The following is a 13,054-nucleotide window of genomic DNA, read 5'->3' as shown; positions in this document are numbered from 1 at the left end:
TAAATTATTGATAAATTTTTACCCAACTAATTTGTTAGTGTAATAAAAAAAAATCGATGGTTGTTTCACCTTTCAAATTCAATCTATTTTGGGTGATATGTTGATGCATTTAATCAATATCAGTATATTTAAACGAGCTAATTGCATCAATACCTCTTGTATAAAATAAAAACAAAAACATCCTATGTAAAATTAATTGTATTTTAGACCGCAATTTTTATCAGACATAAAACTTCGTACCATAGTAAATATGTCTGAGTTTATTTGAGTTTCAAAAGATCAAGGATATATTACAAAATTAGTGATAAAACATTGAGTTTATTAGAACATAAAATGTTATTCCATCTTGTTGATTGCATATCTTGTTTTTAAAAATAAATTTCTCGTATATATTGAAATACTAAAGAGATGGACACAATAGGTCTTTTAAAAAAATTATCCCTTAAAAAAATGTTAAATTTAATTTTTACGAAATTCATATTTTAATTTCTTCATATATAAAAATGGCGATGGTCTCCTCTCAGGGTTTTCTAGTTGGCGTCAGAAGTCAGAGGTTGTCTTGGGAACATTGTACTCGCACTGTGAAAACACGTTTTTTGGTTTAAGTCGTGTGTTATGTAATATGAATGCTAGTCTCCTGGTACGGTTCAAGCTAAGGCCCGAAGTTCCCAATTTCTGTCTGACGCTAAATCAGATTACTGCTTTGGTGAGTCTCAGTCGTTTTCAATACTTTCTTGTGAGATTCACAATTTTACGGTTGTTGATGGGATTGTAGATTACAGATCGAACATAGTCAGTTTCGATCCTAAATTGGACGTATTTAGGCGCAAATGTGTTTCTTATTACTTGTCTTTTGAATTGAGACGGAGTTTACGGAATAATGTTTGAATGTTAATCTTGGTGTAATTTGCTCAGTATAATACTCTTAGTTTTTTTTTCCTTGTCGGAGTTTTCGTGGAAGATTTCTGTGGCTGGTGATATTAACTATAGTGATTACATGCTATTTTCTGGTAGTGTATAGGTTTGGTGTTAACAAGACGTTGGCTCCTAGTATATCGAAGTTGGTTTTCGTCAGGGCAGAATTAGGAATGTAGTCGAGGGGTGAATGTTTGATTGAGCTTCTTTTGGGGTTGGAAAGATTGATTAACTTTGAAGGTTGAATATTTCCTTTGATGTGATGGCTGTGGAGCTAATGTTAAGAAGTTTCTTACATCTTGTAGTAGATAATTATGATTGCCTTCGACAGTCCTTAGGGAAAAAAATATAGTTCATTGTGAAATGTAATTTGCGTTATCTGTTTGTTATTCAAACTTAACTTCTACAACAAGAACGAAAACTGTTTATTCAGCATTCATATTTTTATTCATTTCTTAATTCTTAATTCAACCTCCTTTCATGAGGAATGTTGCCAACGAGAATCAGCCGTAGCAGGAATAAAAAAAACTTTTAAAATTTTATTATTTTATTTTTGTCGTAATTTTCTTCTCTAGTTAGGGTACTGTATTAACTGTCCTTGTGCATGATATTCCAACTCTGTGGACTGTGCATGCCTCTACTATGATGTTTTTTCTCCAATTCTTTGAATCTAGAAAACATGTGGCAACAAAAGTCGATTGGGCCTAATAAGCACCAATATTTTTTTTAAATTATCTCTTTACCTTCTTATCTCAAAGCTCGAAAGTATGCCAAGTGAACTAGTTTTCTAATATGCAGTACGCAGTGCCCCCAATATTCAAAAAGCAATCATTTGATTGATCAGCGATATTCTGATAGTTAATGAAATGTGTGAACTGACGACTCACTCAACTTTTAGCCTCCATCTTTTTTGGCTCAACTATTATTACAGAAGCAATTAGCTGATTATCACTGCTGGCTCTGTTTATCATTGCGCTTGTATCATATAATGGTAATGTATTATCTTTCTATTTTTTGAGCTATGTACAGATCCATCTAGAAGCGGACAAATTCCAAACAAGTTGAGTAATGGGTCATAACAGCATCAATCTTACTCTACCTGTGGAGCAGTCTAGTTTCCTTCTTCCTAACTCTTCAAGAAAAGATTATCGCCGCCGCCACCACAAAAGAAGCAGAAAGAAACAAAAGGTTTTAGCTCTGGAAACCGAAACCCACTTTCATATTCAAACCCTACAACCTGGTTCCTTCCAAAAATGTCGTTCTTATACACACAGGCATAGTGTTTCCAACACTGTCGGCAAGTGGCAAGACAGAAACTGCAGAAAATCAGGGAAAACATTTAATCACCGCAAGTGGACAAGCTCTAATCTTGATATATCAAATTACAGCGATAAAATTGTTCTTGTATCATATAATATTCTTGGTGTTGACAATGCGGCAAAACATCCAGAATTGTACAGGGATGTATCTCCAAAATATTTGGATTGGGAATTTCGGAAAAAACTATTGTGTAAAGAAGTCATAGGTTACCAACCAAGTATCTTGTGTTTTCAGGAGGTGGATCACTTTGATGATCTGAATGATCTTTTTGGGAAAAACGGCTTCAAAGGTGTACACAAGGCTCGTACAGGTGAAGCATGTGATGGATGTGCCATATTTTGGAAAACTGAGCACTTTACCCTATTGCATGAAGAGAGCATAGATTTCCAGAGGTTTGGACTTCGTAATAATGTTGCACAATTATGTGTTTTAAAGATTAATCAAACTGGGCCTAGCGGAGATGTTATCACAGAATCTCCGAGTGATACAGCCTCTCCAAGCTTAGTGATTGGAAACATACACGGCCTCTACAATCCTAAACGTGGAGATATCAAACTGGGGCAGATGCGAATTTTTCTTCGGAGGGCTTATGAATTATCACAAGAATGGGGATCTATACCAGTTGTGATTGTTGGGGACCTGAATAGTTTACCCCAAAGTGCAATGTATAAGTTTCTGGCTTCATCAGAGTTGCATACCCAACAACATGATCGAAGAAAGATATCTGGCCAAATTTGTCCATCCGAACATGCAGAATCCCAAGTTTGGAGAAATCATGTTTGGAGATGGACTCATGAAGAATTAATGCTGGCTACTGGTTCGAGAAACAGTTACCTAAGGCATCCTTTAAAGCTCTCCAGTGCTTATGCTAAGATTCCTGGAAGTTTCAAGTACAGGGATAAAGTTGGAGAACCTCTGGCAACATCGCACCATTCCATGTTCACTGGAACAGTTGACTATATATGGCATACTTCGGACCTTGCTCCTGTTAGAGTTCTTGAAACTTTGCCTATGCACACGTTAAAGAAAACAGGTGGTCTTCCTAGTAAGGAATGGTGTAGTGACCATCTTGCACTTGTATGTGAGCTTGCTTTCGTCAATCATGGTAATTAGTTTCAGCTGAAAGGCTACACCATATTTATTTCAAGGTCTGGTGTTCCATGAAGATACAATGTGATACATTGCAAATTCCAAATTTGGTCCCTGGCTAGTGTTGATTCTTTTAAGTTATAACAAAGGTGTTGATTCAGGAGAGAATTTGTTGGTACATCAGTTGGTATCTTGTGGCGCTTGTAGAGGTTTTATGGTCGTGGCTTCTCGTTTCTGCATACAAGGTCAACAGATCAAGATGCTGACAAAAAGCGAATCTAAAATTCAAAGGTTCCCAGTAAAAAGAGGACCTGCTTTTTGAAAGCACCCTTTTCTCCTATTATTAATATTTGTTCTAGTTTCTTGGTTCATACTTCCTAGGTAATAGATATGTAAGTTACCCATTCATGCATTCAACTGGAAGAACATCAGGTACTTTTTAAATGGTGAAAACAGATTTAATGGCTAGGGGGTTCAAATTTACATTTATCTTGTATTTTGAATTTCTGTACATAACCTTGGAAAGCTAGTGGAATACAGGACATTTTTGTTTTTCAAATCTAATCACCGGGAGCCACTAAAGCTTGGCATAGCTCTTGATCCGTCATTTGTAGACATGCTATTATTTAACGATGTTTGAAATGAATGGTGGCTAAGAGGCAATGGTCGTTCTGACATTCGTGGGATGTCAATATCACCTATAAGCATCTTCAGAGCATCGGCAATTGTAGGTCTGAATAACACCAATACATGAGCACTGAGAATTCCTATGAGCACAAGTCTCTCAGTGACTCCCTTTGGCCCGTCATTTCTTATTGATGCATGAAATATATCGCGCCCAAGCCCAGTCAGTGATCAAAATTTTCGGAGATTCGGATGCATCTAGCACCCTCCTCCCGCTCATAATTCAAGAATCACAATTCCAAAGTTGTAAACTTCGTTTTTGTCTGTTATTTTCCATAGAGGGCGTATTCTAGTGCAAGATATCCACGTGCCTGCAACCCTTGTGGTAAGATGAAATTGTCCGTTCTGTGCTCTGCTTAGCTAAACCCAAATCTGCGACTCTTGCTTTCATATCCACGTGCCTGCAACTCTTGATCGACCCAAATCTGCAACTCTTGCTTCGTAATATTTTTTGAACAATATTATATATTGTATAAAATTGTGATAAATAAAATAGTAATTTAACGACACAAGAGATTTTCTCAAATGACATAAAAAAATTATAATTATTTAAAATTATTGATATAATAAAATATAATTTATAATGATTCAAACACTAATAATTTCTAATTGTAACAATTAATTATATAAAATAACAATTCGTATATGGCAACACTATAAACATATAAGTAAAAGTTTCAAATATATGTATATGTATAAATTACGAAGTGCTTCGACTTTTCATTGTGGTACACAGGGTTTGGTCGATACTGGGTGTGGGGGCAGTGCCCCACACCCAATCAACGGTCCAGATCATTTCATGGGGGGGGGGAATTTAAAAAAAAAAAAAAAAACCAAGGGCCAGAAAAATTCTGGCCCTTGGATCTGCCCCTGCAGGCAGTGCCTGAAGGGGCAGGGTCGAATTTTCCGGTACACAGCTTTATATGTGGTGGATCAATGATTGAGAATATATATATAAAAGGCAAAGGGACAACCTGCCATAGCCTTGAGATTCAAGTCGCTAATACAATATGCGTTGTCTAGTGATTCTGCAATGGGGAAAACAATATTTTTCCAGTCCATTTAAAAATTTACAGCCCTAAATTGTATTTGACTCTTGATTCTCCTGCTTTCCTAAGTAAAATTTGTTTTTACATCTTTTTTTCTTTTTTTTTTTTATCATATTATCTAATTAACCGTGTTGTGGTTCGTTAAATCACATAAAATATAAAATTATGTTACTTAAACCATGACTAAGTCTATATGTTTGATTTTATTTTCGAAATTTTTTTATATATACATAATTTGTATCATAAAAGTTGTTTGTGTTTCTGTACCGAAATTTAAAGCGATGAGGTTGCAATCGTATTTTAATTTTTTGACTGCTTATGAATTAAGTTTATTAAAATAATGCTGCTGTTTATTTATCTGTAAAATTAAATTAGGTAAAATTGATTTTTGTTTTTATTTTTCTATTTTTGTGTTTTTTATCTCTTCGTTATCAGATTTTAGTTTTATTATTATTATTTTTATAATTTTAATTATTTTTTATATGACATATCACCGACAACAATATAATGTTGAAATCATTATATTCTTGATTAAAAATGACTAAATTGTAAAAAAAATGGAAATAAAATTTTTATAAGATATACGACTATAAAAGCTAAGACAACCATTTTTCCTTAAATGAGAGAGGGAAGCAATTGCTTTAGAATCTTGGCACCACATTGAGTCCACCGACACGCGTTGCAGGAGAGAATTTAGGCATCCGACGGATTCTCCACTCATTCCCTCTTCGTCGTTGATTTTTTCCCACCCATTACTCCTCAACATTCCAATCACACGCCCACCATAATACAAATTCGCGGGCTGTATCAAAATCATATCTTTCCTGTGAATTTTTTTAGCTGTTTCCCGGTCGAAATAATGGATGAATTCGGAGTATTGGTGCAGAGCATTGGATTCAAAGCTCATGGAAAATCAGCTCCCATGGCGAAATCGAAGATTAAACATAATTCTCATTTCAGCGGCAGTAGCTCCATCTGTACTTCGTCGTTTAATGATTCCTCTTCCTTGCCCGTTGATGAGCTTGACGGGATTTTTAGATCGAATGTTAACGTCCATAAATCTGGTCAACCCCATAATTTCTTTGGTGACGATGATGTGTTTGGTGGGACCGTTCCTGGGTCTGGTCAATACGGGGCAATAGATTTGGAATCGGTCCTTAATAGCTCAAATCACGGGAATAGTGGCGGAGGTTTGGATTCGGTGGGTTTTGATGTTTTTGAGGATTTCCAAGGAGCAAAGCCAAAGAAAATTGATCCTGTTGACGATTTGGTTGGGAATCTTGGGGTGAATTCTATTGGGAAGCCTGAAGAGAAGGGGTCTGGATATGACGATTTGATACCAGGATTTGGGGGAGCTAATTCGTCAAAAAATGGGTATGCGTTGATTCATTTATTTTGATCTGTAACATCTGTTGTAGCTGTTATATCGCATGTCATTTCTTTCCAAATTCCAATATATGATCTCTGCAGATTCGTATTAAATTGAAGAAGTAGCGATGGTAATTCCTGATATGAGTGAGTATATTAGTGTCGCGGTCTTAAGAAGGCGCGTAATGGTAATTTAATGAATTTGTAAGAACTTTTTGGTGTCGTTTACTTGGTTCTTGCAAGTGCACCTTATGAACATTAGTATTGGCGCTAAGAACTTTAATATTACAGCAGCTCGGCTTTTATGCGAAGCAGAATGAAAAACTTAACGGATGAAATGCATGCGTTGTGCATGATTTGAGCTCAGGTTGACTGATGTATGATCTCTTCTTTTTACGAAAAAGTTAAGAATCATTCAATTTTGTCTGCTGTGTTTTTTCCTGCTGGCTGTTATGTCACGCTCTAAGAAATTTCACAGTACCACTTCAGGGATGTTTTTCTCATTCGCGTTCTTCATCTGCCTTCAATTTTTGTTCTTTATCTGTCTTCAATTTTTGGTTCCAACCTGGTAAAAAAAGGTCCTATCTTTTTGTACATTCCACAGGCAACGTCCAAAGGCGAAACTTTCTTCAGAGTTAAATGGTCATTCTTCTAAATCAAAATTGACTGTAGAAGATGATCCTTTTGTAGCCTTTGAATCACCTTTATCTCAGGAAGATGCCTCATGGCCATCCGGTAGTCCCTCAGAACAAGGAAAAGGCAATGTTTATTCTTCATTGGATGACCTGGATGAGTTTGCTGCCGGCTTGCACCAAAATGATTCTAGAACTAATGACACAGGGACCAAAACTGAAAGACCAATGGCTGACACTGCTTCAAATGGTTTTCAAAATGTGGATGTTCTAGATGCAATTTTTAGTGGTGGCAAACGGCAAGACCATGCTGCGAGATCAACTTCTACTACGGTGGAATAATTTGACTTTTCACTATTAATTCACAATGTCTTGAGACTTCTATTATTTGATCGAAGTTATTTTATATCGTCCAGGATTCCCTGTTTGGAACCTTCTTTCAAGAAGAAGAAATTACTGTAGTGAAGAAAACTCCGTTGTGGTCCTCTTCCAGCACAAGCATAAATTCTTCTGTGACAAATATTGGGGGTGACTTCACTTCACTTTTTGGAGGTACTTACAAATTTCTGGAACTACATTAAGTGGAGTATGAGGCATATAAATTGGATTGTAAATAATATTGGCCTTATTAAAATGATATCATAATGATTATCTTTTAATTCTGGAGGATTTTGAAACTAAACTTAGTAAGTGTTTGCAAGAGTTTATTTTAAGTGCTTTCAAGATTCTAACCAATTTAATGTTCGGAAATTGTATGTAGAAGTTGAGAAGCACTTAAAATAAGCTCTTGCAAACACTACCTTAGTTGTACAACATTGATCGCCGTGCATGTATTATCTTATTCACTAGTCACTACAAGAATGGATAATTCAAACAAAACCTGTTATCAACATAAGATGATCTACAAATATTTGGTCAAGGATATGCGTAATAATACTAGTTTCTTTTGCTTTGAAGATAATTTTAATAAAATATAAGTGAACGTCATACCCTCAATGCTTGTGTAAAATAATGACTATTATGTACATGAATCATGATCATTAATAGATCGAGTTGATTCATAATTTTTTTTATAGTTTTTAATTACTATTTGGATAATGATAATACAATTATATTAAATATGTGATTTGTAGAGATAATATCTGAATTTTTTGAATTTTTAAAGTGGATTAGATATTGTAGCTATGAATATTGTAATTATGAGTAAATTATATGAAAAATGTTAGTTATCTAAATAAATACGATATTTTCATAAAAATTAATTGGTGTCACAAAGTCGGACCACTGAGAACCTCAACCTGTATATATAACTTAGATATTGTCAAGTGATGCTGATTCTTATATCCTTTTAGCTTGGGCATTCATTGGTTTCTTTATACATCACCGGTTCCAGATGTTACCACTTCATCAGGGGAGTTTCATGAAATTGAAGGAGAACCTAAAGAAAGACGGAAAGCGAGACTAAATCGTCATATGAGAATGTATGGACGAATGGTAAGATTGGTTCTCAGTTTCATTTTGTCAAGTGTCTGTTTCTTAGATCATGCATCCTGGTTATTTTTCCAGATCAGTACTATGCTGGCATTTGAAAATTTTATTATGGGCTCCAGATATTGAAGTAGTTGACAACTCAAATGCCTGTATCAACAATCATGCTACTTCATTTGTTGTCATTGAAGGGGACAATTCTCACCTTTTATTTTATTGGCATGGAAATAGGAGTCTTTCACGTCATGTAATATACCCGTGTTTATTTAATTTTTAGTTTTGATTGTTGAATCATGAGACATCAGACATTGTAGTTATATTTCCAAAGTCAGCAAAGCGAAGCTGCATTTCTACCAATTCCTTCATTTCTTTTCGCAATGTGTTCTAGTGTCCCATACTAGTTGCAGTGGCTTAGGGAGTGGGGTCGGGCCTATGAGAATGTCTTTTGCCTCAGCTTTCACAAACCATCAATACTCAATATATTTGCCGTACATTTACAAAAGTTTCTTGGTATTGAGCTCTTCTACTGGTTTTTGGAACTGATACTTTTTGTATATTGCGTACAAGAATTCATCATCTTTCTTTCCAGGCTAAAGCACTAGTTGACAAGAACCAGCGTGATTTTCAGATTCAGCTCGAGCAGGAAGAGAAACAAGTAAGTGATGCTGAAAATTTAGAGAAAGCACTCTTATGAGCGCACGCACAGGCACTTGCTCATGCTTGTGTTACAGTTACCATCTTCGAGATCACACCTTGTTATAATTTATTATCGGATCACTTGATTCAGAGGCTTGCAGAAACTTTGGACAATGATATACGCCGATGGGCTGCAGGAAAAGAAGGCAATCTACGTGCTTTGTTGTCCTCATTGCAACAGGTTTGTTTCTAATGCATAATGGCTGGGGTTAATGTGGTGGGCCACTATGATTTTCTGCTTAAAGTTAAATTTTAGTTGAATATTTGCGCTTCAACTTCAAACATATGTGTATGCTATTTTGTACAGGTCTTGTGGCCTGAATGTGGTTGGAGACCAGTTTCATTGACAGATATGATTACTTCAGATTCGGTGAAGAAGGTCTACAAAAAGGCGACCTTATACGTCCATCCGGACAAGGTTCAACAAAAGGGATCTAATATCCAACAAAAATATATTGCTGAAAAGGTTTTTGATCTTCTCAAGGTACTGCTGTTTAATCATCATGAATCCACCAATATGTTCTTGGATGAACCCAAATTAGATTCGTTAAACTGCTATTTCCTCACTCGGTTTAATCTTGTGTTTCATAGGAAGCATGGAACAAATTTAGTGCAGAGGAACTTCGATGAGTTAATTGCTGCGCAAGGGGTGTGAATATAATTGGCATGGTTGTAAGAATGATTGACAGGTACTGTGGCAGTGGGATTTACCACTATGGTTTTCACGTGATTCTTAACTATTACCTTTTCATTTGTTTGGTTGTGTATTGTACTTCTTGTAATGTACCAGAGGTTTATTTATGTGTGCAATCGTATTACTAGGTAAATTGCATAACGACCGTTCAACTTTGCAAAATCAATAAGGGTAATTTTAAACTCGTTCAGATGTTCATTTCGAAGTATGCATGTTTGTGTAATTACTATGAAGTTAAGAGTTACCGAAATCAAAAGTACCATTTTCGAAATAATAAAAATATAATGATTTTTAACCAGGGGAGTTTTTTAATGTATGTTGAGAGGGGAATTTGGATTATAAAGTTAAAATCTTTATCTTATATAGCTTAATCAGCACATTATTGAATTTGCATGGGGCCCCAGATCTACAGAAAATTCTAAATAGGCAGAGACGATTTCCCTTCAACCTTTCGTTTGTGTACCACCAAGTGTACACGTGACCTTATCCAAAACCCAACCCAAAACGATACAGTAGCACTTCCCTCTGCGTCAGCTCTTACGTACGTATCGACTTCTTTGTCTTGATTAAATTCAACTCTTATCTTTGATGATAATAGTTGTGGAAAAATGAAGACCTCGCGTCAAAAGGTGCTGTCTTGCTGCTTCATTCTCTTCAGTTTTTCAGTAATCTCCCATGCTACGCCGGAACACAGCAGCATAGCATTCTCTACGTTGGGGAGACCAAGATATGCGTTTGATATCTACTATCTCCGAGTATCGGACAAATCGAAGGAAATCCGTCTCACCGATGGGAAATCTATCAATTTTAACGGCTATTTTGCATCAGTCTCTGCGCTGCCTTTCTTGAAGAACTATTCCCTCCCGTCTGTGAACCTTGTGTACGTAACTGAACGGAACGGGTCGACGAGTATATATCTGGATGCGGTCCATATTTCTCCTTCGTTACTTGTGCAACCGCGATCCCTTCTTGGAGTTTCTACTCAGTTTGATCGAGTTCAGATACCATTGGTGGGCGATGAGAATTTCAACGGCCAGATTTCGATGAAAGACAGGCCGACATTAGTGGGTCAGAGTTTGGTTTACGTGTCGACCCACGAAAACCCAGGTAAGCCTCGTGCGAGTTGGGCCGCTGTTTACTCGACTCAGTTGACTACCGGGTCGACTCTGAGGATGACGCCGAAAGGGATAGCGGATTTCAGCCCCGCCGTCTCTCCGTCAGGCACCTGGACCGCGGTGGCGTCGTATGGGGAAGAGGGTTGGCATGGAGATGTCCAAGAACTGGGTACAGATATATATGTGTTCTCGACTCTTGATGGATCCAATCGGGTCAAGGTGATTGAGCATGGAGGATGGCCAAGCTGGGCCGATGATTCGACTTTGTATTTTCACCGAAAATGTGATGATGGATGGTGGAGTGTTTTCAGGGCTGTTTTGACGGTGGAAAATGGTCGATTCCACTTCGAATCCACGGTGGTTGAGAGACTCACCCCGCCGGGTTTGCACGCTTTCACTCCAGCTGCTTCTGTTACAAACAAGAACTTCATTGCTGTGGCCACAAGAAGACCCGGATCTGAATATCGCCACATAGAGCTATTTGATGTTGTTTTGAGTAAGTTCATCGAGTTAACCAAAACCATTTCACCGAATGCCCATCACTTCAACCCGTTTATCTCTCCCGACTCTGCACTGGTCGGGTACCATAAATGCAGAGGAACTACCAGTGGTGGCCAGACCAATGAGTTACATCTTGAGAGTGTTAATAGTCCATTACCAAATATTTCCTTGTTCCGTATAGGTGGATCATTTCCCTCGTTCTCACCGGATGGAAAGCGGATCGCTTACGTGAACTTCCCGGGTGTTTATGTCATGAATAGTGATGGATCGGGTGCCAGAATGGTTTCTAGTCGATCCGCCTTTTCGACAGCTTGGGATTGGAAGAGGAAAGGAGTGGTGTACACGAGTGTTGGGCCTACGTTTGCTAGTGAAACCTCGAAGGTTGATATCATATCTATCAATGTGGATGATGATGATTTAAGTTACAAAACCTTAACCACCGGTGGTGAAAACAATGCCTTCCCTTCAGCCTCGCCGGATGGAAAATGGGTCGTGTTCAGATCCGGTAGGTCTGGTCACAAGAACTTGTACATAATGGACGCTTTGGATGGAGAAAAGGCGGCCCTCCATAGGTTAACTGAAGGTCCATGGAGTGATACTATGTGCAATTGGTCACCCGATGGAGACTGGATCGCCTTCGCATCTGATAGGGAGAATCCCGGTTCGGGTAGTTTCGAGTTGTTCAAGATTCATCCGAACGGAACGGGGCTGCAGAAGCTGATACAGAGTGGCTCAGGTGGGAGAACGAATCACCCGTGGTTTAGTCCGGATGGGAGACACATCGCGTTCACCTCAGATTATGCAGGTGTTTCCGCTGAACCAATATCTAACCCGCATCATTTCCAGCCGTATGGAGACCTTTTCGTGATCAAGTCAGATGGTTCAGGTATCCGGAGATTGACACACAACGCGTACGAGGATGGTACCCCGACTTGGGGGCCGAAATCATCAGTAGTAGCTAATGTTGAGTTGTCTGATTCTGAATCATTGTGTTCGTTTGAGGACTGCCACTGGCTAAACATAAGCACGACGAAAAGTTTAGGTTCATCAAACAAGCAGTGTGCTGAGATCTAGGTTGACGTTACATATTTAAAAATCTTGGTTTTGTAAATCAGTTTCATAAATAAATTCTTGTGAAGGATATTTATATCTATATAATTAAAATCCATGAAATTTTGGATACAAACCAAAATAATCGATTTTAATCTGGTTTCATTTGTTTGATTTTAATTTTTGAATCAAATCAATAGTACCGATCATTTTGATTTAACTGAATAAAGAATTTGGTAATAATAATTACGACAAAAACTTGTGTGAGATCATCTCACGGATCGTATTTTATGAGAGAGATTTCTTATTTGGGTCATTAATGAAAAAATATTATTTTTTGAGTAGGTCTTTTGTGAGACGGTCTCACAATTTTTATTTGTTAGGCAGGTCAATTCTACCGATATTCACAATAAAAAATAATACTCCTAGCATAAAAAGTAATACTTTTTCATA

The 13,054-nt window shown here is 37.3% G+C and overlaps 3 protein-coding genes across 5 annotated transcripts; all 3 read left to right on the top strand.

Moving 5' to 3' along the window:
* Positions 1 to 508: 508 nt before the first annotated feature.
* On the top strand, positions 509 to 4,432 carry LOC140832572 (carbon catabolite repressor protein 4 homolog 5). Of its 3 annotated transcripts, none has more exons than XM_073196663.1 (2): positions 509 to 706; positions 1,945 to 4,412. In XM_073196663.1, exon 2 carries the CDS (start codon positions 1,984 to 1,986, stop codon positions 3,346 to 3,348), a length of 1,365 nt encoding a protein of 454 aa, XP_073052764.1. In that variant the 5' UTR covers positions 509 to 706; positions 1,945 to 1,983; the 3' UTR covers positions 3,349 to 4,412. The 3 variants fall into 3 exon arrangements, 2 of the variants coding, with proteins under 2 accessions (XP_073052764.1, XP_073052766.1); XR_012118136.1 differs by having other exon boundaries at positions 517 to 4,171; positions 4,288 to 4,432; XM_073196665.1 differs by having other exon boundaries at positions 517 to 792.
* Positions 4,433 to 5,684: 1,252 nt separating this feature from the next.
* On the top strand, positions 5,685 to 10,133 carry LOC140832571 (uncharacterized). The gene is made up of 8 exons (XM_073196662.1): positions 5,685 to 6,431; positions 7,030 to 7,390; positions 7,474 to 7,609; positions 8,451 to 8,551; positions 9,135 to 9,200; positions 9,333 to 9,422; positions 9,549 to 9,725; positions 9,833 to 10,133. Exons 1-8 carry the CDS (start codon positions 5,917 to 5,919, stop codon positions 9,869 to 9,871), a joined length of 1,485 nt encoding a protein of 494 aa, XP_073052763.1. The 5' UTR covers positions 5,685 to 5,916; the 3' UTR covers positions 9,872 to 10,133.
* A 280-nt stretch (positions 10,134 to 10,413) lies between these two features.
* On the top strand, positions 10,414 to 12,694 carry LOC140832570 (uncharacterized). The gene has a single exon (XM_073196661.1). It carries the CDS (start codon positions 10,544 to 10,546, stop codon positions 12,623 to 12,625), a length of 2,082 nt encoding a protein of 693 aa, XP_073052762.1. The 5' UTR covers positions 10,414 to 10,543; the 3' UTR covers positions 12,626 to 12,694.
* Positions 12,695 to 13,054: the final 360 nt, after the last annotated feature.

Source organism: Primulina eburnea, chromosome 5, assembly GCF_022965805.1.
Source record: "Primulina eburnea isolate SZY01 chromosome 5, ASM2296580v1, whole genome shotgun sequence".
Taxonomy (NCBI): domain Eukaryota; kingdom Viridiplantae; phylum Streptophyta; class Magnoliopsida; order Lamiales; family Gesneriaceae; genus Primulina; species Primulina eburnea.
The sequence above is the reverse complement of the archived record's forward strand: the minus strand, read 5'-3'. Positions and strand labels throughout refer to the sequence as shown.